The sequence below is a fragment of the Salmo salar genome, chromosome ssa17 (genome assembly GCF_905237065.1).
Source record: "Salmo salar chromosome ssa17, Ssal_v3.1, whole genome shotgun sequence".
Classification (NCBI taxonomy): domain Eukaryota; kingdom Metazoa; phylum Chordata; class Actinopteri; order Salmoniformes; family Salmonidae; genus Salmo; species Salmo salar.
This window is the reverse complement of record NC_059458.1, coordinates 75771168-75794916: the sequence shown is the minus strand read 5'-3', so window position 1 is coordinate 75794916 and position 23749 is coordinate 75771168. Positions and strand designations below refer to the sequence as shown.

General features: G+C 44.6%; 2 protein-coding genes across 2 annotated transcripts; both read left to right on the top strand.

Annotated features, from left to right (window-relative positions):
• Window positions 1-1767: 1767 nt before the first annotated feature.
• Window positions 1768-19051, top strand: LOC106592567 (prolactin-like). The gene is made up of 6 exons (XM_045698661.1): window positions 1768-1792; window positions 2520-2534; window positions 2670-2863; window positions 16011-16118; window positions 16895-17074; window positions 18593-19051. Exons 1-6 carry the CDS (start codon window positions 1768-1770, stop codon window positions 18791-18793), a joined length of 723 nt encoding a protein of 240 aa, XP_045554617.1. The 3' UTR covers window positions 18794-19051.
• A 962-nt stretch (window positions 19052-20013) lies between these two features.
• Window positions 20014-23507, top strand: LOC123728090 (prolactin-like; the record flags this gene model as incomplete). Its single annotated transcript, XM_045698660.1, is given in 2 exon segments — window positions 20014-20445; window positions 23152-23507. Coding segments are annotated over 2 exon segments (633 nt in total), but the record flags the coding sequence as incomplete, so codon positions are not given.
• Window positions 23508-23749: the final 242 nt, after the last annotated feature.

Here is a 23749-nt window from a genome sequence, read left to right as displayed (position 1 = left end):
CACTACAGTACAGTACACTACAGAACACTACAGTACACTACAGTACACTACAGTACAGTACACTACAGAACACTACAGTACACTACAGAACACTACAGTACACTACATCGAACACTACAGTACATGTACACTACAGAACACTACAGTACACTACAGTACACTACAGTACAGTACACTACAGTACACTACAGTACACTACAGTACACTACAGAACACTACAGTACACTACAGTACACTACAGAACACTACAGTACACTACAGTACACTACAGAACACTACAGTACACTACAGTACACTACAGAACAGTACAGTACACTACAGAACACTACAGTACACTACAGAACAGTACAGTACAGTACACTACAGAACACTACAGAACACTACAGAACACTACAGAACACTACAGTACACTACAGAACACTACAGTACACTACAGAACACTACAGTACACTACAGAACACTACAGAACACTACTGCACACTACAGTACACTACAGAACACTACAGTACAGTACACTACAGAACACTACAGCTACAGTACACCTACAGAACACTACAGCACACTACAGAACACTACAGCACACTACAGAATAGTACAGCACACTACAGAATAGTACAGTACACTACAGAACACTACAGAACACTACAGAACAGTACTGTACACTACAGAACACTACAGTACACTACAGAACAGTACAGTACACTACAGCACACTACAGCACACTACGGTACACTACAGAACACTACAGCACACTACAGCACACTACAGAACACTACAGAACACTACAGTACACTACAGAACACTACAGAACACTACAGCACACTACAGTACACTACAGTACACTACAGTACACTACAGAACAAGGACAGAGATTATATTGAAAACAATCAACAACAAGGTTTGCTTTCACTTACTGATCAATACATTGATCATTTAAATCAGGGATGTCAAAATCATTCCACGGAGGGCTGTGTCTGCAGGGTTTTGGTTTCAGTTAAAACATAGACTACCAGCTGAGGGGAGTTCCTTACTAATTAGTGACCTTAATTCATCAATCAAGTACAAGGGAGGAGAGAGAACCTGCAGCCACACGGCCCTCCATGGAATGAGTTTAACACGTGGATGAAGTCATCACCATGTGAGAAACATGGGAGCTGGTCAGTGTGAATGGCAGTACCATACTACTGTACACTCTTAGAAAAAGGGTTCCAAAAGGGTTCTTTGACTGTCCCCATAGGAGAGCCCTCTTTGGTTCCAGGTAGAACCCTTTTGGGTTCCATGTAGAACCATCTGTAGAAAGGTTTTCTACATGGAACCCAAAAGTGTTCTACCTGAAACCAGAAAGGGTTCTTCAAAGGGTTCTCCTATGGGGACAGCCATAGAACCCTTTAAGGTTCTAGAAAGCACCTTTTTTCTGAGCATAGCCTATGCACTAAACTAGCCTAATGAATGACAGTGAGACTGGTGAAGGGGCTGGGGGGTGAGCTGAATGAGCATTTTCCCCCTGTATCTGTCCTGATTTGTCCCGACCGCTTTGGGCTGTAAAGGCGACTTCCATCATGATCAGATGAAAAAAAAGAAAGAGAAAATTGAGGGCGAATGAAAACTCATGCAAACCTCTGTCTCTCTCTCCTCCCATCCTAAATGAGTGTGGTCATCACATGATGACAGAGAGAGAGACCCTTTCCTTAATACTCCTGGTCTCTTTAAATAGCTGAGTGTCACTGTACATCCTCCAGCTTCAAAACTACCACCAAGCAACACAGAATGTCCAGGAACAACATCAAACAAGGTAGCTACCTCTAAGAACAAGCCAGGGCAGTGCATGTATAGAGCAGGGATCAGGGATCAGGGATCAGGGAGCAGGGAGCAGGGACCAGGGAGCAGGGAGCAGGGACCAGGGACCAGGGACCAGGGACCAGGGAGCAGGGAGCAGGGACCAGGGACCAGGGACCAGGGACTGAGGAGCTATATATGCATGCCTCTGCCGGTGGAACTAGATCCTCTCCTCTGTTTACCACCTCTTCTTCCCTTTCTCTTTTCCTCTTCCTCCCTCAACCTGTCAGTCACTATCCAGTGTCAGTGTTGTGTCTCTTCATTCTCTTCTCCTTCTATCCCTCTGTCAGTGTTGTCTCTCTTCATCCTCTTCTCCTTCTATCCCTCTGTCAGTGTCAGTGTTGTCTCTCTTCTCCTTCTATCCCTCTGTCAGTGTTGTCTCTCTTCATCCTCTTCTCTAGGCTGGTGAGACAGGATCCAAAGCTCTCCCTCTATCCTGCCCTTTCCTTCTTCTCATTGCTCTTCTCATTGTCCCCCTCTACCTCCTGTCCTCATCCCTTCTCCCTCTATATTTCCACCAGTTTGAGTGCTGCATCTGCCTTGTGAGACAGGATCCCATCCTCACCTCTCTCTGTTCCTCTTCTCACTCTCGCTCTGCCAGCTGCTCCTGACTGGCTGGCTGGTGAGTCAGGATCCCATCCTCACCTCTCTCTGTTCCTCTTCTCACTCTCTTTCTCTGCCAGTGCTGCTCCTGGCTGGTGAGAGGATCCTGTCCTCTCCCTCTATTGCCCTCCCCTCTCTCAACACAATCAACCTCCTCCCTATTTCTCTAGTCCCTCTATCTCTCTCCTCTCCTCTTCTCACCAACCTCATCCTTCTCCCTCTCTCCCTCTCTCTTTCAGTGTGGGCTCTGCTCCTGGTGTTGGTGTGTGTGGAGCTGTGTGGCAGTGGCAGGGCGAGCGCGGCGCCTATCTGTGTCCAAGGCCAGGCGGGGTGCCACTTCCTCTCCCTGGCAGACCTCTTTGACCGGGTCATCCAGCACAGTGCCAGGATGCACAGCATCTCCAGTGACCTGCACTCTGAATTCGTAAGTCCCATTATCTTTCTCTAGTATGCTCAAGGTTACCTCTTTCTTTCTCTCGTTCTCTCCCTATCCCTCTCTGTATGTCTCTGTCACTAATGACACAGTCCTAGTCTCTTTCTCTCTCTCTCTGTATGTCTCTGTCACTAATGACACAGTCCTAGTCTCTCTCTCTCTCTGTATGTCTGTCACTAATGACACAGTCCTAGTCTCTTTCTCTCTCTCTCTGTATGTCTCTGACACTAATGACACAGTCCTAGTCTCTTTCTCTCTCTCTCTGTATGTCTCTGTCACTAATGACACAGTCCTAGTCTCTTTCTCTCTCTCTCTGTATGTCTGTCAATTAATGTCACAGTCCTAGTCTCTTTCTCTCTCTCTCTGTATGTCTCTGTCACTAATGACACAGTCCTAGTCTCTTTCTCTCTCTCTCTGTATGTCTCTGTCACTAATGACACAGTCCTAGTCTCTTTCTCTTTCTCTCTGTATGTCTCTGTCAGTAATGACACAGTCCTAGTCTCTCTCTCTCTCTCTCTGTATGTCTCTGTCACTAATGACACAGTCCTAGTCTCTTTCTCTTTCTCTCTGTATGTCTCTGTCAGTAATGACACAGTCCTAGTCTCTCTCTCTCTCTCTCTGTATGTCTGTCACTAATGACACAGTCCTAGTCTCTTTCTCTTTCTCTCTGTATGTCTGTCACTAATGACAAAGTCCTAGTCTCTTTCTCTCTCTCTCTGTATGTCTGTCACTAATGACACAGTCCTAGTCTCTTTCTCTCTCTCTCTCTGTATGTCTCTGTCACTAATGACACAGTCCTAGTCTCTTTCTCTCTCTCTCTGTATGTCTCTGTCACTAATGACACAGTCCTAGTCTCTTTCTCTCTCTCTCTGTATGTCTCTGTCACTAATGACACAGTCCTAGTCTCTTTATCTCTCTCTCTGTATGTCTCTGTCACTAATGACACAGTCCTAGTCTCTTTCTCTCTCTCTCTGTATGTCTGTCACTAATGACAAAGTCCTAGTCTCTTTCTCATTCTCTCTGTATGTCTCTGTCACTAATGACACAGTCCTAGTCTCTTTCTCTTTCTCTCTGTATGTCTCTGTCACTAATGACACAGTCCTAGTCTCTTTCTCTCTCTCTCTGTATGTCTCTGTCACTAATGACACAGTCCTAGTCTCTTTCTCTCTCTCTCTGTATGTCTCTGTCACTAATGACACAGTCCTAGTCTCTTTCTCTCTCTCTCTGTATGTCTCTGTCACTAATGACACAGTCCTAGTCTCTTTCTCTCTCTCTGTAAGTCTCTGTCACTAATGACACAGTCCTAGTCTCTTTCTCTCTCTCTCTGTATGTCTCTGTCACTAATGACACAGTCCTAGTCTCTTTCTCTCTCTCTGTATGTCTCTGTCACTAATGACACAGTCCTAGTCTCTTTCTCTCTCTCTCTCTCTCTCTCTGTATATCTCTGTCACTAATGACACAGTCCTAGTCTCTCTCTCTCTCTCTGTATGTCTGTCACTAATGACACAGTCCTAGTCTTTCTCTCTCTCTCTGTATGTCTGTCACTAATGACACAGTCCTAGTCTCTCTCTCTCTCTCTGTATGTCTGTCACTAATGACACAGTCCTAGTCTCTTTCTCTCTCTCTCTGTATGTCTCTGTCACTAATGACACAGTCCTAGTCTCTCTCTCTCTCTCTGTATGTCTGTCACTAATGACACAGTCCTAGTCTCTTTCTCTCTCTCTCTGTATGTCTATGTCACTAATGACACAGTCCTAGTCTCTTTCTCTCTCTCTCTGTATGTCTCTGTCACTAATGACACAGTCCTAGTCTCTTTCTCTCTCTCTCTGTATGTCTGTCACTAATGACACAGTCCTAGTCTCTTTCTCTTTCTCTTTCTCATTGTATGTCTCTGTCAGTAATGACACAGTCCTAGTCTCTCTCTCTCTCTCTCTCTGTATGTCTCTGTCACTAATGACACAGTCCTAGTTTCTCTCTCTCTCTCTCTCTCTCTGTATGTCTCTGTCACTAATGACACAGTCCTAGTCTCTTTCTCTCTCTCTCTCTGTATGTCTGTCACTAATGACACAGTCCTAGTCTCTTTCTCTCTCTCTCTGTATGTCTCTGTCACTAATGACACAGTCCTAGTCTCTCTCTCTCTCTCTCTGTATGTCTCTGTCACTAATGACACAGTCCTAGTCTCTTTCTCTCTCTCTCTGTATGTCTGTCAGTAATGACACAGTCCTAGTCTCTTTCTCTTTCTCTCTGTATGTCTGTCACTAATGACACAGTCCTAGTCTCTTTCTCTCTCTCTCTGTATGTCTCTGTCACTAATGACACAGTCCTAGTCTCTTTCTCTCTCTCTCTGTATGTCTGTCAGTAATGACACAGTCCTAGTCTCTTTCTCTTTCTCTCTGTATGTCTCTGTCACTAATGACACAGTCCTAGTCTCTTTCTCTCTCTCTCTCTGTATGTCTGTCACTAATGACACAGTCCTAGTCTCTTTCTCTCTCTCTCTGTATGTCTCTGTCACTAATGACACAGTCCTAGTCTCTCTCTCTCTCTCTCTGTATGTCTCTGTCAGTAATGACACAGTCCTAGTCTCTTTCTCTCTCTCTCTCTGTATGTCTGTCACTAATGACACAGTCCTAGTCTCTTTCTCTCTCTCTCTGTATGTCTCTGTCACTAATGACACAGTCCTAGTCTCTCTCTCTCTCTGTATGTCTCTGTTACTAATGACACAGTCCTAGTCTCTTTCTCTCTCTCTCTGTATGTCTGTCACTAATGACACAGTCCTAGTCTCTTTCTCTCTCTCTCTGTATGTCTCTGTCACTAATGACACAGTCCTAGTCTCTCTCTCTCTCTCTCTGTATGTCTGTCACTAATGACACAGTCCTAGTCTCTTTCTCTCTCTCTCTGTATGTCTGTCACTAATGACACAGTCCTAGTCTCTCTCTCTCTCTGTATGTCTGTCACTAATGACACAGTCCTAGTCTCTTTCTCTCTCTCTCTGTATGTCTCTGTCACTAATGACACAGTCCTAGTCTCTTTCTCTCTCTCTCTGTATGTCTCTGTCACTAATGACACAGTCCTAGTCTCTCTCTCTCTCTCTCTCTCTCTCTCTGTATGTCTGTCAATAATGACACAGTCCTAGTCTCTTTCTCTCTCTCTCTGTGTGTCTGTCACTAATGACACAGTCCTAGTCTCTCTCTCTCTCTCTCTGTATGTCTGTCACTAATGACACAGTCCTAGTCTCTTTCTCTCTCTCTCTCTGTATCTGTCACTAATGACACAGTCCTAGTCTCTTTCTCTTTCTCTCTGTATGTCTCTGTCACTAATGACACAGTCCTAGTCTCTTTCTCTCTCTCTCTGTATGTCTGTCAGTAATGACACAGTCCTAGTCTCTTTCTCTTTCTCTCTGTATGTCTCTGTCACTAATGACACAGTCCTAGTCTCTTTCTCTCTCTCTCTGTATGTCTCTGTCAGTAATGACACAGTCCTAGTCTCTTTCTCTCTCTCTCTGTATGTCTGTCACTAATGACACAGTCCTAGTCTCTTTCTCTCTCTCTCTGTATGTCTCTGTCACTAATGACACAGTCCTAGTCTCTCTCTCTCTCTGTATGTCTCTGTCACTAATGACACAGTCCTAGTCTCCTTCTCTCTCTCTCTCTGTATGTCTCTGTCACTAATGACACAGTCCTAGTCTCTTTCTCTCTCTCTGTATGTCTCTGTCACTAATGACACAGTCCTAGTCTCTTTCTCTCTCTCTCTGTATGTCTGTCACTAATGACACAGTCCTAGTAACTTTCTCTCTCTCTCTGTATGTCTCTGTCACTAATGACACAGTCCTAGTCTCTTTCTCTCTCTCTCTGTATGTCTCTGTCACTAATGACACAGTCCTAGTCTCTTTCTCTCTCTCTGTATGTCTCTGTCACTAATGACACAGTCCTAGTCTCTTTCTCTCTCTCTCTCTGTATGTCTCTGTCACTAATGACACAGTCCTAGTCTCTCTCTCTCTCTCTGTATGTCTGTCACTAATGACACAGTCCTAGTCTCTTTCTCTCTCTCTCTGTATGTCTCTGTCACTAATGACACAGTCCTAGTCTCTTTCTCTCTCTCTCTGTATGTCTGTCACTAATGACACAGTCCTAGTCTCTTTCTCTCTCTCTCTGTATGTCTCTGTCACTAATGACACAGTCCTAGTCTCTCTCTCTCTCTCTCTGTATGTCTGTCACTAATGACACAGTCCTAGTCTCTTTCTCTCTCTCTCTGTATGTCTGTCACTAATGACACAGTCCTAGTCTCTCTCTCTCTCTGTATGTCTGTCACTAATGACACAGTCCTAGTCTCTTTCTCTCTCTCTCTGTATGTCTCTGTCACTAATGACACAGTCCTAGTCTCTTTCTCTCTCTCTCTGTATGTCTCTGTCACTAATGACACAGTCCTAGTCTCTTTCTCTCTCTCTCTCTGTATGTCTCTGTCACTAATGACACAGTCCTAGTCTCTTTCTCTTTCTCTTTCTCTCTGTATGTCTCTGTCAGTAATGACACAGTCCTAGTCTCTCTCTCTCTCTCTCTCTCTCTGTATGTCTCTGTCACTAATGACACAGTCCTAGTCTCTTTCTCTCTCTCTCTGTATGTCTGTCACTAATGACACAGTCCTAGTCTCTTTCTCTCTCTCTCTGTATGTCTCTGTCACTAATGACACAGTCCTAGTCTCTCTCTCTCTCTCTCTCTGTATGTCTCTGTCACTAATGACACAGTCCTAGTCTCTTTCTCTCTCTCTCTGTATGTCTGTCAGTAATGACACAGTCCTAGTCTCTTTCACTTTCTCTCTGTATGTCTCTGTCACTAATGACACAGTCCTAGTCTCTTTCTCTCTCTCTCTCTGTATGTCTGTCACTAATGACACAGTCCTAGTCTCTTTCTCTCTCTCTCTGTATGTCTCTGTCACTAATGACACAGTCCTAGTCTCTTTCTCTCTCTCTCTGTATGTCTCTGTCAGTAATGACACAGTCCTAGTCTCTTTCTCTCTCTCTCTGTATGTCTCTGTCACTAATGACACAGTCCTAGTCTCTCTCTCTCTCTGTATGTCTCTGTCACTAATGACACAGTCCTAGTCTCCTTCTCTCTCTCTCTCTGTATGTCTCTGTCACTAATGACACAGTCCTAGTCTCTTTCTCTCTCTCTGTATGTCTCTGTCACTAATGACACAGTCCTAGTCTCTTTCTCTCTCTCTCTGTATGTCTGTCACTAATGACACAGTCCTAGTAACTTTCTCTCTCTCTCTGTATGTCTCTGTCACTAATGACACAGTCCTAGTCTCTTTCTCTCTCTCTCTGTATGTCTCTGTCACTAATGACACAGTCCTAGTCTCTTTCTCTCTCTCTGTATGTCTCTGTCACTAATGACACAGTCCTAGTCTCTTTCTCTCTCTCTCTCTGTATGTCTCTGTCACTAATGACACAGTCCTAGTCTCTCTCTCTCTCTCTGTATGTCTGTCACTAATGACACAGTCCTAGTCTCTTTCTCTCTCTCTCTGTATGTCTCTGTCACTAATGACACAGTCCTAGTCTCTTTCTCTCTCTCTCTGTATGTCTGTCACTAATGACACAGTCCTAGTCTCTTTCTCTCTCTCTCTGTATGTCTCTGTCACTAATGACACAGTCCTAGTCTCTCTCTCTCTCTCTCTGTATGTCTGTCACTAATGACACAGTCCTAGTCTCTTTCTCTCTCTCTCTGTATGTCTGTCACTAATGACACAGTCCTAGTCTCTCTCTCTCTCTGTATGTCTGTCACTAATGACACAGTCCTAGTCTCTTTCTCTCTCTCTCTGTATGTCTCTGTCACTAATGACACAGTCCTAGTCTCTTTCTCTCTCTCTCTGTATGTCTCTGTCACTAATGACACAGTCCTAGTCTCTTTCTCTCTCTCTCTCTGTATGTCTCTGTCACTAATGACACAGTCCTAGTCTCTTTCTCTTTCTCTTTCTCTCTGTATGTCTCTGTCAGTAATGACACAGTCCTAGTCTCTCTCTCTCTCTCTCTCTCTCTGTATGTCTCTGTCACTAATGACACAGTCCTAGTCTCTTTCTCTCTCTCTCTGTATGTCTGTCACTAATGACACAGTCCTAGTCTCTTTCTCTCTCTCTCTGTATGTCTCTGTCACTAATGACACAGTCCTAGTCTCTCTCTCTCTCTCTCTGTATGTCTCTGTCACTAATGACACAGTCCTAGTCTCTTTCTCTCTCTCTCTGTATGTCTGTCAGTAATGACACAGTCCTAGTCTCTTTCTCTTTCTCTCTGTATGTCTCTGTCACTAATGACACAGTCCTAGTCTCTTTCTCTCTCTCTCTCTCTCTGTATGTCTGTCACTAATGACACAGTCCTAGTCTCTTTCTCTCTCTCTCTGTATGTCTCTGTCACTAATGACACAGTCCTAGTCTCTTTCTCTCTCTCTCTGTATGTCTCTGTCAGTAATGACACAGTCCTAGTCTCTTTCTCTCTCTCTCTGTATGTCTGTCACTAATGACACAGTCCTAGTCTCTTTCTCTCTCTCTCTGTATGTCTCTGTCACTAATGACACAGTCCTAGTCTCTCTCTCTCTCTGTATGTCTCTGTTACTAATGACACAGTCCTAGTCTCTTTCTCTCTCTCTCTGTATGTCTGTCACTAATGACACAGTCCTAGTCTCTTTCTCTCTCTCTCTGTATGTCTCTGTCACTAATGACACAGTCCTAGTCTCTCTCTCTCTCTCTCTGTATGTCTGTCACTAATGACACAGTCCTAGTCTCTTTCTCTCTCTCTCTGTATGTCTCTGTCACTAATGACACAGTCCTAGTCTCTCTCTCTCTCTGTATGTCTCTGTTACTAATGACACAGTCCTAGTCTCTTTCTCTCTCTCTGTATGTCTCTGTCACTAATGACACAGTCCTAGTCTCTTTCTCTCTCTCTCTGTATGTCTCTGTCACTAATGACACAGTCCTAGTCTCTCTCTCTCTCTCTCTCTCTCTCTCTCTCTCTGTATGTCTGTCAATAATGACACAGTCCTAGTCTCTTTCTCTCTCTCTCTGTATGTCTGTCACTAATGACACAGTCCTAGTCTCTCTCTCTCTCTCTCTGTATGTCTGTCACTAATGACACAGTCCTAGTCTCTTTCTCTCTCTCTCTCTGTATCTGCCACTAATGACACAGTCCTAGTCTCTTTCTCTTTCTCTCTGTATGTCTCTGTCACTAATGACACAGTCCTAGTCTCTTTCTCTCTCTCTCTCTGTATGTCTCTGTCAGTAATGACACAGTCCTAGTCTCTTTCTCTCTCTCTCTGTATGTCTCTGTCAGTAATGACACAGTCCTAGTCTCTTTCTCTCTCTCTCTGTATGTCTGTCACTAATGACACAGTCCTAGTCTCTTTCTCTCTCTCTCTGTATGTCTCTGTCACTAATGACACAGTCCTAGTCTCTCTCTCTCTCTCTGTATGTCTCTGTTACTAATGACACAGTCCTAGTCTCTTTCTCTCTCTCTCTGTATGTCTGTCACTAATGACACAGTCCTAGTCTCTTTCTCTCTCTCTCTGTATGTCTCTGTCACTAATGACACAGTCCTAGTCTCTCTCTCTCTCTCTCTGTATGTCTGTCACTAATGACACAGTCCTAGTCTCTTTCTCTCTCTCTCTGTATGTCTGTCACTAATGACACAGTCCTAGTCTCTCTCTCTCTCTGTATGTCTGTCACTAATGACACAGTCCTAGTCTCTTTCTCTCTCTCTCTGTATGTCTCTGTCACTAATGACACAGTCCTAGTCTCTTTCTCTCTCTCTCTGTATGTCTCTGTCACTAATGACACAGTCCTAGTCTCTCTCTCTCTCTCTCTCTCTCTCTCTCTCTCTCTCTGTATGTCTGTCAATAATGACACAGTCCTAGTCTCTTTCTCTCTCTCTCTGTATGTCTGTCACTAATGACACAGTCCTAGTCTCTCTCTCTCTCTCTCTGTATGTCTGTCACTAATGACACAGTCCTAGTCTCTTTCTCTCTCTCTCTCTGTATCTGCCACTAATGACACAGTCCTAGTCTCTTTCTCTTTCTCTCTGTATGTCTCTGTCACTAATGACACAGTCCTAGTCTCTTTCTCTCTCTCTCTGTATGTCTGTCAGTAATGACACAGTCCTAGTCTCTTTCTCTTTCTCTCTGTATGTCTCTGTCACTAATGACACAGTCCTAGTCTCTTTCTCTCTCTCTCTGTATGTCTCTGTCAGTAATGACACAGTCCTAGTCTCTTTCTCTCTCTCTCTGTATGTCTGTCACTAATGACACAGTCCTAGTCTCTTTCTCTCTCTCTGTATGTCTCTGTCACTAATGACACAGTCCTAGTCTCTTTCTCTCTCTCTCTGTATGTCTGTCACTAATGACACAGTCCTAGTAACTTTCTCTCTCTCTCTGTATGTCTCTGTCACTAATGACACAGTCCTAGTCTCTTTCTCTCTCTCTCTGTATGTCTCTGTCACTAATGACACAGTCCTAGTCTCTTTCTCTCTCTCTCTGTATGTCTCTGTCACTAATGACACAGTCCTAGTCTCTCTCTCTCTCTCTCTCTCTCTCTCTCTCTCTCTCTCTGTATGTCTGTCAATAATGACACAGTCCTAGTCTCTTTCTCTCTCTCTCTGTATGTCTGTCACTAATGACACAGTCCTAGTCTCTCTCTCTCTCTCTCTGTATGTCTGTCACTAATGACACAGTCCTAGTCTCTTTCTCTCTCTCTCTCTGTATCTGCCACTAATGACACAGTCCTAGTCTCTTTCTCTTTCTCTCTGTATGTCTCTGTCACTAATGACACAGTCCTAGTCTCTTTCTCTCTCTCTCTGTATGTCTGTCAGTAATGACACAGTCCTAGTCTCTTTCTCTTTCTCTCTGTATGTCTCTGTCACTAATGACACAGTCCTAGTCTCTTTCTCTCTCTCTCTGTATGTCTCTGTCAGTAATGACACAGTCCTAGTCTCTTTCTCTCTCTCTCTGTATGTCTGTCACTAATGACACAGTCCTAGTCTCTTTCTCTCTCTCTGTATGTCTCTGTCACTAATGACACAGTCCTAGTCTCTTTCTCTCTCTCTCTGTATGTCTGTCACTAATGACACAGTCCTAGTAACTTTCTCTCTCTCTCTGTATGTCTCTGTCACTAATGACACAGTCCTAGTCTCTTTCTCTCTCTCTCTGTATGTCTCTGTCACTAATGACACAGTCCTAGTCTCTTTCTCTCTCTCTGTATGTCTCTGTCACTAATGGCACAGTCCTAGTCTCTTTCTCTCTCTCTCTCTGTATGTCTCTGTCACTAATGACACAGTCCTAGTCTCTCTCTCTCTCTCTGTATGTCTGTCACTAATGACACAGTCCTAGTCTCTTTCTCTCTCTCTCTGTATGTCTCTGTCACTAATGACACAGTCCTAGTCTCTTTCTCTCTCTCTCTGTCACTAATGACACAGTCCTAGTCTCTTTCTCTCTCTCTCTGTATGTCTCTGTCACTAATGACACAGTCCTAGTCTCTCTCTCTCTCTCTCTGTATGTCTGTCACTAATGACACAGTCCTAGTCTCTTTCTCTCTCTCTCTGTATGTCTGTCACTAATGACACAGTCCTAGTCTCTCTCTCTCTCTGTATGTCTGTCACTAATGACACAGTCCTAGTCTCTTTCTCTCTCTCTCTGTATGTCTCTGTCACTAATGACACAGTCCTAGTCTCTTTCTCTCTCTCTCTGTATATCTCTGTCACTAATGACACAGTCCTAGTCTCTCTCTCTCTCTCTCTCTCTGTATGTCTGTGAATAATGACACAGTCCTAGTCTCTCTCTCTCTCTGTATGTCTGTCACTAATGACACAGTCCTAGTCTCTCTCTCTCTCTCTCTGTATGTCTGTCACTAATGACACAGTCCTAGTCTCTTTCTCTCTCTCTCTGTATGTCTCTGTCAGTAATGACACAGTCCTAGTCTCTTTCTCTCTCTCTCTGTATGTCTGTCACTAATGACACAGTCCTAGTCTCTTTCTCTCTCTCTGTATGTCTCTGTCACTAATGACACAGTCCTAGTCTCTTTCTCTCTCTCTCTGTATGTCTGTCACTAATGACACAGTCCTAGTAACTTTCTCTCTCTCTCTGTATGTCTCTGTCACTAATGACACAGTCCTAGTCTCTTTCTCTCTCTCTCTGTATGTCTCTGTCACTAATGACACAGTCCTAGTCTCTTTCTCTCTCTCTGTATGTCTCTGTCACTAATGACACAGTCCTAGTCTCTTTCTCTCTCTCTCTCTGTATGTCTCTGTCACTAATGACACAGTCCTAGTCTCTCTCTCTCTCTCTCTCTCTGTATGTCTGTCACTAATGACACAGTCCTAGTCTCTTTCTCTCTCTCTCTGTATGTCTCTGTCACTAATGACACAGTCCTAGTCTCTTTCTCTCTCTCTCTGTCACTAATGACACAGTCCTAGTCTCTTTCTCTCTCTCTCTGTATGTCTCTGTCACTAATGACACAGTCCTAGTCTCTCTCTCTCTCTCTCTGTATGTCTGTCACTAATGACACAGTCCTAGTCTCTTTCTCTCTCTCTCTGTATGTCTGTCACTAATGACACAGTCCTAGTCTCTCTCTCTCTCTGTATGTCTGTCACTAATGACACAGTCCTAGTCTCTTTCTCTCTCTCTCTGTATGTCTCTGTCACTAATGACACAGTCCTAGTCTCTTTCTCTCTCTCTCTGTATGTCTCTGTCACTAATGACACAGTCCTAGTCTCTCTCTCTCTCTCTCTCTCTCTGTATGTCTGTGAATAATGACACAGTGCTAGTCTCTCTCTCTCTCTGTATGTCTGTCACTAATGACACAGTCCTAGTCTCTCTCTCTCTCTCTCTGTATGTCTGTCACTAATGACACAGTCCTAGTCTCTTTCTCTCTCTCTATGTATGTCTCTGTCAGTAATGACACAGTCCTAGTCTCTTTCTCTCTCTCTCTCTGTATGTCTCTGTCAGTAATGACACAGTCCTAGTCTCTTTCTCTCTCTCTCTCTCTCTCTGTATGTCTGTCACTAATGACACAGTCCTAGTCTCTTTCTCTCTCTCTCTGTATGTCTCTGTCACTAACGACAGAACCCACTATCAGGGACATGTTGAAAATGTCAGTGAAGACACCTGCCAGTTGGTCGGCACATGCCCGGAGCACACGTCCTGGTAATCCGTCTGGCCCCGCAGCCTTGTGTATGTTGACCTGTTTAAAGGTCTTACTCACGTCAGCTACGGAGAGCGTGATCACACAGTCGTCCGGAACAGCTGATGCTCTCATTCATGCCTCAGTGTTGCTTGCCTCGAAGCGAACATAGAAGTGATTTAGCTCGTCTGGTAGGCTCGTGTCACCGGGCAGCTCGCGGCTGTGCTTCCCTTTGTAATCTGTAATAGTTTGCAAGCCCTGCCACATAAGACGAGCATCGAAGTCGGTGTAGTATGATTCAATCTTAGCCCTGTGTAGACGCTTTGCCTGTTTGATGGTTCGTCGCAGGGCATAATAGGATTTCTTGTAAGCTTCCGGGTTAGAGTCCCGCACCTTGAAAGCGGCAGCTCTGCCCTTTAGCTCAGTGCGAATGTTGCCTGTAATCCATGGCTTCTGGTTGGGGTATGTACGTACAGTCACTGTGGGGACGACATCCTCGATGCACTTATTGATAAAGCCAGTGACTGATGTGGTGTACTCCTCAATGCCATCGGAAGAATCCCGGAACATGTTCCAGTCCGCGATAGCAAAACTGTCCTGTAGTTTAGCATCTGCTTCATCTGACCACTTTTTTATAGACCGAGTCACTGGTGCTTCCTGCTTTAATTTTTGCTTGTAAGCAGGAATCAGGAAGATAGAGTTGTGGTCAGATTTACCAAATGGAGGGCGAGGGAGAGCTTTGTACACGTCTCTGTGTGTGGAGTACAGGTGATCTAGATTTTTTTTTCCCTCTGGTTGCACATTTATCATGTTGATAGGAATTTGGTAGAACTGATTTAAGTTTCCCTGCTTTAAAGTCTCCGGCCACTAGGAGCGCCGCCTCTGGGTGAGTGGTTTCCTGTTTTCTTATTTCCTTATACAGCTGACTGAGTGCGGTCTTAGTGCCAGCATCTGTCTGTAGTGGTAAATAAACAGCCACGAAAAGTATATCTGAAAACTCTCTAGGCAGGTAGTGTGGCCTGCAATTTATCACAATATACTCTACTTCAGGTGAACAAAATCTAGAGACTTCCTCAGATTTCGTGCACCAGCTGTTGTTTACAAATATGCACAGACCCCCCGTCCCCCCGTCCCCCCCGTCTTACCGGAGTGTGCTGTTCTATCCTGCCGGTGCAGCGTATATCCCGCTAGCTGAATATCCATGTCGTCATTCAGCCACGATTCCGTGAAACATAGGATATTACAGTTTTTGATGTCCCGTTGGTAGGATATTCGTGATCGTACCTCGTCCAATTTATTGTCCAATGATTGCACGTTGGCGAGTAATATTGACGGTAACGGCAGCTTTCCCACTCGCCTTCTGCGGGTCCCCACGAGGCATCCCGCTCAGTGTTGACCCTGTCGGGTGTTGGGAGAATGTCTTGTGCGTCCTGCTTATTGAAAAAAAATCTTTGTCTAATCCGAGGTGAGTGATCGCTGTCCTGATATCCAGAAGTTATTTTTTGCAGTAAGATACAGTGGCAGAAACATTATGTACAAAATAAGTTACAAATATCGCGAAAAAAACACATAATAGCACAATTGGTTGGGCTCCGTAAAACTGCTGCCATTTCTTCCGGCGCCCTTCTTTTTACAGGTTTCAATTTAGTAAGAGGAAATTGCATGTTTAATGTGATAGTTCACCCAAATGCCAAAATAACATATTGGTTTCCTTACCCTGTAAGCAGTCTATTGCCAAGGTAAGACAGCAGTCTATTGTCAAGGTAAGACAGCAGTCTATTGCCAAGGTAAGACAGCAGTCTATTGTAATTTTATCATTTGGGTGAACTATCCCTTTAAAGGTTCTACAAGCTTTTTGTTTCTTTGCTTTCGAAGGCTTTGCTCTTCAGAGATGCAGCTCCTTTGACTCTCTGACCTTTTGCTTTCTACCTACGTTTTCCCTGTCAACTCAATTCCTCTTTCGCTCCTTTCTTCTTCCCTCCTTCAGGAGCAATATGTTCTGCCAAGCAGAAATCATATTGGCAGGATAAACCGCCACTGCCATACAGCCACGATACTAACCCCTAATGGCAAAGAGAACGCTCAGAGACTGGCTGTGAGTCTTACAACTCTGTTTAATCAACTATTGTTTACCATAGTACTACCCCTCTCTGCTTCGTGTAATAACCTTGTCCCTTGTCTGTTCCCTGATGGTACTACCCCTCTCTGCTTCCTGTAATAACCTTGTCTGTTCCCTGATGGTACTACCCCTCTCTGCTTCCTGTAATAACCTTGTCTGTTCCCTGATGGTACTACCCCTCTCTCCTTCTTGTAATAACCTTGTCTGTTCCCTGATGGTACTACCCCTCTCTGCTTCCTGTAATAACCTTGTCTGTTCCCTGATGGTACTACCCCTCTCTGCTTCCTGTAATAACCTTGTCTGTTCCCTGATGGTACTACCCCTCTCTGCTTCCTGTAATAACCTTGTCTGTTCCCTGATGGTACTACCCCTCTCTGCTTCCTGTAATAACCTTGTCTGTTCCCTGATGGTACTACCCCTCTCTGCTTCCTATAATAACCTTGTCTGTTCCCTGATCGTATTACCCCTCTCTGCTTCCTGTAATAACCGTGTCTGTTCCCTGATCGTATTACCCCTCTCTGCTTCCTGTAATAACCGTGTCTGTTCCCTGATCGTATTACCCCTCTCTGCTTCCTGTAATAACCGTGTCTGTTCCCTGATCGTATTACCCCTCTCTGCTTCCTGTAGTACACATGTCTGTCTCCAGATGTAGACTGCTTCTATGTCTTTGCTTGTGTCTGTCTTCTCTCTTTCAACACTCAATAACCAACTCTACAAGAACATACAATTCTACTCTCTCTCTCTCTCCTCAGAGAGAAGAGTTAACAGAGGTGATTCTGAAGCTGTTGGTAGCATGGAAGGATCCTCTGTGGCAGTTCCACCAGAACATGGTTCACCAGGATGACTTCAACAACTTCAGCTCCAACAAAGCACTGGAGATGAGCTACATGGTGCACGAGCTCCGCAAGGGAGTCGAGAAGGTGGCTGATAGGGTAAGAGGAAGATGGGGGAGAAGGTGGCTGATAGGGTAAGAGGAAGACGGGGGGAGAACGTGGCTGATAGGGTAAGAGGAAGATGAGTAAAGGTGGCTGATAGGTTAAGAGAAAGATGTAGGGAGAAGGTGGCTGATAGGGAAAGAGGAAGATGGGGGGAGAAAGGTGGCTGATAGGGTAAGAGGAAGATGGGGGAGAAGGTGGCTGATAGGGTACGGGACAGTTGAGCTAGCATAGGCTAATGCTATTAGCATGAGGTTGTAAGTATCAAGAAAATTTCACAGGGCATAGACATATCTGATATTGGCAGAAAGCTTAAATTCTTGTTAATCTAACTGCTCTGTCTAATTTACAGTAGCTATTACAGTGAAAGAATAACATACTATTGTTTGAGGAGAGTGCACAGTTATGAACTTGAAAAGTTATTAATAAACCAATTATGCACATTTGGGCAGTCTTGATACAACATTTTGAACAGAAATGCAATGGTTCATTGGATCACTCTAAAGCTTTGCACAAACACTGCTGCCAGCTAGTGGGCAACATCTAAATAGCACCAAGACAGGAAAAATACATTATGGCATTTCTCTTGCATTTCAAAGATGATGGTACAAAAAAATACAAAAAAACGCATATTTTTTTTCTTTGTATTATCTTTTACCAGATCTAATGTGTCATATCATCCTACATTCATTTCACATTTCCACAAACTTCAAAGTGTTTCCTTTCAAACAGTATCAAGAATATGAATGTCCTTGCTTCAGGTCTTGAGCTACCGGCAGTATGTCATTTTAGGCGAAAATTGAAAAAAAGGGTCGGATCCTTCTACATAAACATTTCTACTTGACTCTGCAGCTCAATTCTAGAAAATAATCATCACTTAAATCCATCATTACTATTTGTTGTTTGGATGATTACGTTGAATATTACCTATGGCCTTATATAAGAGTTATAATGTGAAATGTCTCACAGATGACGAAGTGTGTATGTCACTGATTGAATCACAGAGATGGGGGGAGAAAAACAGAGAGACAGAGAGAGAGACAGAGAGAGAGAGAGAGAGAGAGCAAATAAGGCAGAGTTAGCCTTGAGCATACATACTATAGTGACAGTGAGTGAGTGTGAGAGAGAGAGGGAAAGAAAGATATAGATAGTTGGAGAGAGAGAAAGCAAATTAAAGCAAATAAGACAGAGTTAGCCTTGAGCATACTATAGTGAAAAGAGTCCTATAGCAGCTTGATCCATAGTGACATTGTGTAGACTGATGTTGACACCATCACTGAGTCAGTGACGAATGCAGATGCCAACCAGGATGTCACTAGACAATCCTCGCTCTGCTACTGGGTTGGCATGTGATAGCTCACGAGAGAAGGCACGCACACGCACACGCACACGCACACGCACACGCACACACACACACACGCACACACGCACACACGCACACCTCATAATGCAATATGTACAGAAAGTAAAATTCCTTGTCTCTGACAATCCACTGTCTGTGTCCCTCTCTCTCAGATGCAGCACCTGGGGATGATCAGTAACTCCCTGAGTGGCCTGTCCTCCCCTGAGGCCTTGGACCCCTCGTCAGACACCAGGGGAGAATCCCAGGCCATGAGCGACCACGACCTACTCTACTGCTTCAGACGGGACTCCAACAAGGTCCAGAACTACCTGAAGATCCTCAAATGCAGGATCGTACCTGAGAACGGATGCTGAGATGTTGAGACAAGACAAGAGGCGTGACTTTCACAAGCTACCGTGTCAATCAAGGAAATGGGACATCATCATCATCATCAATAGACATGATGATAAGACCGAGACAAGAGACTGGGACTGTGGCTCTTTCCTCCTCCTGACAAATCCAACAATGACTTCCACCAACGACAATCTCTTAATGTCTTCTATGTACTGTATATATTTCATGACAAAGAAATATATAACACAGATGTGAAATCTTAATCTGATCACCCTGTTGCAGGAGAATTTTCCTGCAATGCAGTCAATTTTAAACATGTAGTGTATTTGAGATTTCAAAAAGGCTTCTGAAGTTCTTAATTTTCACTTTGAAATTTCATACTTGATTTTCCCTTACGAAAAATGTGTCAATCCCTACAAAGATTATCATTAATTATAATCCACGTAATAATTCACATTTCCTTTTGCTGCAGGATTATTTTCCTGCTGTAGTAAACTGGCTCAAATTAAATCCTACACCTGTATGTAACTTATCTAGATGATGAAAACTTAAATTTTCTCTCAGAGTTTGGGGGGCAGAGCCACTGGAGTAGAATATCATAAATACTGCCATGACCATATTACCTTTAGGTTTAGAGTACATGCATGTTTCATATAATGAATCCATTTAATGTTTTAAATGTACATTTTCAAGAGGGAGAAGGGCTGTAACTCAGAAAGAAATTGATGGAAATTAACAAATATGTTGTTTATTTTTTATTCCTAAGACCAACTAGACATGAAATGTTCTTTAAAATAAATAAATCGTGACAAAATCAGAACTCAGAACTCTATTGTGTGAAGGGTGGGGGGGGCTGTGTGTGTGTGTGTGTGTGTGTGTGTGTGTGTGTGTGTGTGTGTGTGTGTGTGTGTGTGTGTGTGTGTGTGTGTGTGTGTGTGTGTGTGTGTGTGTGCGCGTGTGTGTGTGCGCGCATGAGGTTTACTGGGTTTGACGTACCAAGAAGACCACAGTGGTTTAAATCAAATGAAGTTTGATTTGATTTGACATACCAAGAAGACCACTGTGGTTTAAATAGAGTAGATGGTATGCTTGATGTCATATATGACATTGTTACACAGTATGTGCTAGTTTTTAGGCTATACGGTTTGAATGGTATGGAGTCATGAACCTACGTACATGTCATCTTGTTACATTAGATATACATAGGCCAGTGTTAGTTCTTCCATGACTTGTCTTCTCTCTCTTCCAGTGTGGGCTCTGCTCATGGTGTTGGTGTGTGTGTAGCTGCAGGGACAGGGGTAGGGCAAACACAGCGCCCATCTGTGCCCACGTTCAGGCGGGGTTCCACTTCCTCTCCCTGACAGACCTCTTTGACGGGGTCATCCAGCACAGTGCCAGGATGCACAGCATCTCCAGTGACCTGCACTCTGAATTCGTAAGTCCCATTATTGTTCTCTAATATGCTCAAGGAAATCCCCCTCTCTCTCCTCAGAGAGAAGAGTTAACAGAGGTGATTCTGAAGCTGTTGGTAGCATGGAAGGATCCTCTGTGGCAGTTCCACCAGAACATGGTTCACCAGGATGACTTCAACAACTTCAGATCCAACAAAGCACTGGAGATGAGCTACATGGTGCACGAGCTCCGCAAGGGAGTTGAGAAGGTGGCTGATAGGGTAAGAGGAAGATGGGAGGAGAAGGTGGCTGATAGGGTAAGAGGAAGATGGGGGGAGAAGGTGGCTGATAGGGTAAGAGGAAAATGGGAGGAGAAGGTGGCTGATAGGGTAAGAGGAAGATGGGAGGAGAAGGTGGCTGATAGGGTAAGAGGAAGATGGGAGGAGAAGGTGGCTGATAGGGTAAGAGGAAGATGGGGGGAGAAGGTGGCTGATAGGGTAAGAGGAAGATGGGAGGAGAAGGTGGCTGATAGGGTAAGAGGAAGATGGGGGGAGAACGAGGCTGATAGGGTAAGAGGAAGATGGGGGAGAAGGTGGCTGATAGGGTAAGAGGAAGATGGGGGAGAAGGTGGCTGATAGGGTAAGAGGAAGACAGGGGAGAAGGTGGCTGATAGGGTAAGAGGAAGATGGGAGGAGAAGGTGGCTGATAGGGTAAGAGGAAGATGGGAGGAGAAGGTGGCTGATAGGGTAAGTGGAAGATGGGAGGAGAAGGTGGCTGATAGGGTAAGAGGAAGATGGGGGGAGAAGGTGGCTGATAGGGTAAGAGGAAGATGGGAGGAGAAGGTGGCTGATAGGATAAGAGGGTAAGAGGAAGACGGGGGGAGAACGTGGCTGATAGGGTAAGAGAGGACAGGCAAGGGTCAAAACCAGGAGGGCGAGAAAAAAGAGAGACTAGGGAAACGCTGGTTGACTTGACAGACAAGACGAACTGGCAACAGACAAACAGATAACACAGGTATAAATACACAGGTGATAACAGGGAAGATGGCCAACACCTGGAGGGGTGGAGACAATCACAAAGACAGGGAGTGACAGTAAGAGGAAGATGGGGGAAGAAGGTGGCTGATAGGGTGAGAGGAAGACGGGGGAGAAGGTGGCTGATAGGGTAAGAGGAAGACGGGGAACAAGGTGGCTGATAGGGTAAGAGGAAGATGGGGGGACGACGGCTGATAGGAAGATGGGTGTGTGGGGGGAGAAGGGTGGGGGGGGCTGTGTGTGTGTGTGTGTGTGTGTGTGTGTGTGTGTGTGTGTGTGTGTGTGTGTGTGTGTGTGTGTGTGTGTGTGTGTGTGTGTGTGTGTGTGTGTGTGTGTGTGTGTGTGTGCGCATCTATTACAATACATGACCATTAGTATGTGGACACCTGCTCGTCCAACATCTCATTCCAAAATCATGGGCATTTATATGGAGTTGGTTCCCCCCTTTGCTGCAATAACAGCCTCCACTCTTCTGGGAAGGCTTTCCACTAGATGTTGGAACATTGCTGCGGGGACTTGCTTCCATTCAGCCACAAGAGCATTAGTGATGTCGGGCACCGATATTGGGCGATTAGGCCTGGCTAGCAGTCAGCATTCCAATTCATCCCAAGGGTGTTCGATGGAGTTTAGGTCAGGGTTCTGTGCAGGCCAGTCAAGTTCTTCCACACCGATCTCGACAAACCATTTCTGTATGGACCTCACTTTTAAGATTTCCCTTAAATGGAACTAAGGAGCCCGAATCAAGAAAAACAGCCCCAGGCCATTATTCCTCCTCCACCAAACTTCACAGTAGGCACTATATATTCGGGCAGGTAGCGTTCTCCTGGCATCCGCCAAACCCGGCCATGGAAACCCATTTCATGAAGCTCCCAAAGAACAGTTCTTGCGCTGACGTTGCTTCCAGAGACAGTTTTGAACTCGATACTTGCAACCGAAGACAGATTACTTTTACACGTTACGTGCTTCAGAACTCAGCGGCCCATTTCTGTGAGCTTGTGTGACCTATCACTTTGCGGCTGAGCCATTGTTGCTCAGAGATGTTCCCACTTCACAATAACAGCACTTACAGTTGACCGCGGCAGCTCTAGCAGGGCAGAAATTTGACCAACTGACATGTTGGAAAGGTGGCATCCTGTGACGGTGCCACGTTGAAAGTCACTGAGCTCGCCAGTAAGGCCAATCTACTGCCAATGTTTAGCTATGGAGATTGCATGGCTGTGTGCTTGACTTTATACACCTGTCAGCAACGGTGTGGCTGAAATAGCCGAATCCACTAATTTGAAGGGGTGCCCATATACTTTTGTATATATAGTGTATCTGATAACTAATGTATTATTATATTACCCACCAATTAAGTAATATTAATCTCTTTATGAGGTCATAATTATACAATGAACATTTCTACTGACTGCAGCTCAATTCTAGAAAACAATCATCACTGAAATCCATCATTACTATTTGTTGTTTGGATGATTACGTTGAATATTACCTATGGCTTTATATAAGAGTTCTAATGTGAAATGGCTCACAAATGACGAAGTGCTTATGAATCACAGAGATGGGGGTGAGAAAGACAGAGAGAGAGAGAGAGAGAGAGAGAGAGAGAGAGAGAGAGAGAATACAAATAAGACAGAGTTAGCCTTGAGCATACTATAGTGAAAAGAGTCCTATAGCAGCTTGATCCATAGTGACATTGTGTAGACTGATGTTGACACCATCACTGAGTCAGTGACGAATGCAGATGCCAACCAGGATGTCACTAGACAATCCTCGCTCTGCTACTGGGTTGGCATGTGATAGCTCACGAGAGAAGGCACGCACACGCACACGCACACGCACACGCACACACACACACACGCACACACGCACACACGCACACCTCATAATGCAATATGTACAGAAAGTAAAATTCCTTGTCTCTGACAATCCACTGTCTGTGTCCCTCTCTCTCAGATGCAGCACCTGGGGATGATCAGTAACTCCCTGAGTGGCCTGTCCTCCCCTGAGGCCTTGGACCCCTCGTCAGACACCAGCGGAGAATCCCAGGCCATGAGCGACCACGACCTACTCTACTGCTTCAGACGGGACTCCAACAAGGTCCAGAACTACCTGAAGATCCTCAAATGCAGGATCGTACCTGAGAACGGATGCTGAGATGTTGAGACAAGACAAGAGGCGTGACTTTCACAAGCTACCGTGTCAATCAAGGAAATGGGACATCATCATCATCAATAGACATGATGATAAGACCGAGACAAGAGACTGGGACTGTGGCACTTTCCTCCTCCTGACAAATCCAACAATGACTTCCACCAACGACAATGCCTTAATGCCTTCTATGTACTGTATATATTTCATGACACAGAGAAATATAGCACAGATGTAAGATCTTAATCTGATCACCCTGTTGCAGGAAATGTAGCGTATTTGAGGGTACTGGAGGACTGGAGTTGAGAACCACTGGCCAAAGGTATCTGCAAAGTGTCATGGATGCAGGCTTTTACTCCAGCCGATGCTGCAACAAACTCAATCTAACTAATGAAATGTTGAT

Bases quoted from the DNA above. Each gene is read 5' to 3' on its own strand.
- LOC106592567 (XM_045698661.1), top strand. From the start codon at position 1,768: ATGTCCAGGAACAACATCAAACAAG. The intron at 2,864-16,010 runs GTAAGTCCCATT...TCCCTCCTTCAG, and splicing joins GTGACCTGCACTCTGAATTC to GAGCAATATGTTCTGCCAAG. The intron at 16,119-16,894 runs GTGAGTCTTACA...CTCTCTCCTCAG, and splicing joins AGAACGCTCAGAGACTGGCT to AGAGAAGAGTTAACAGAGGT.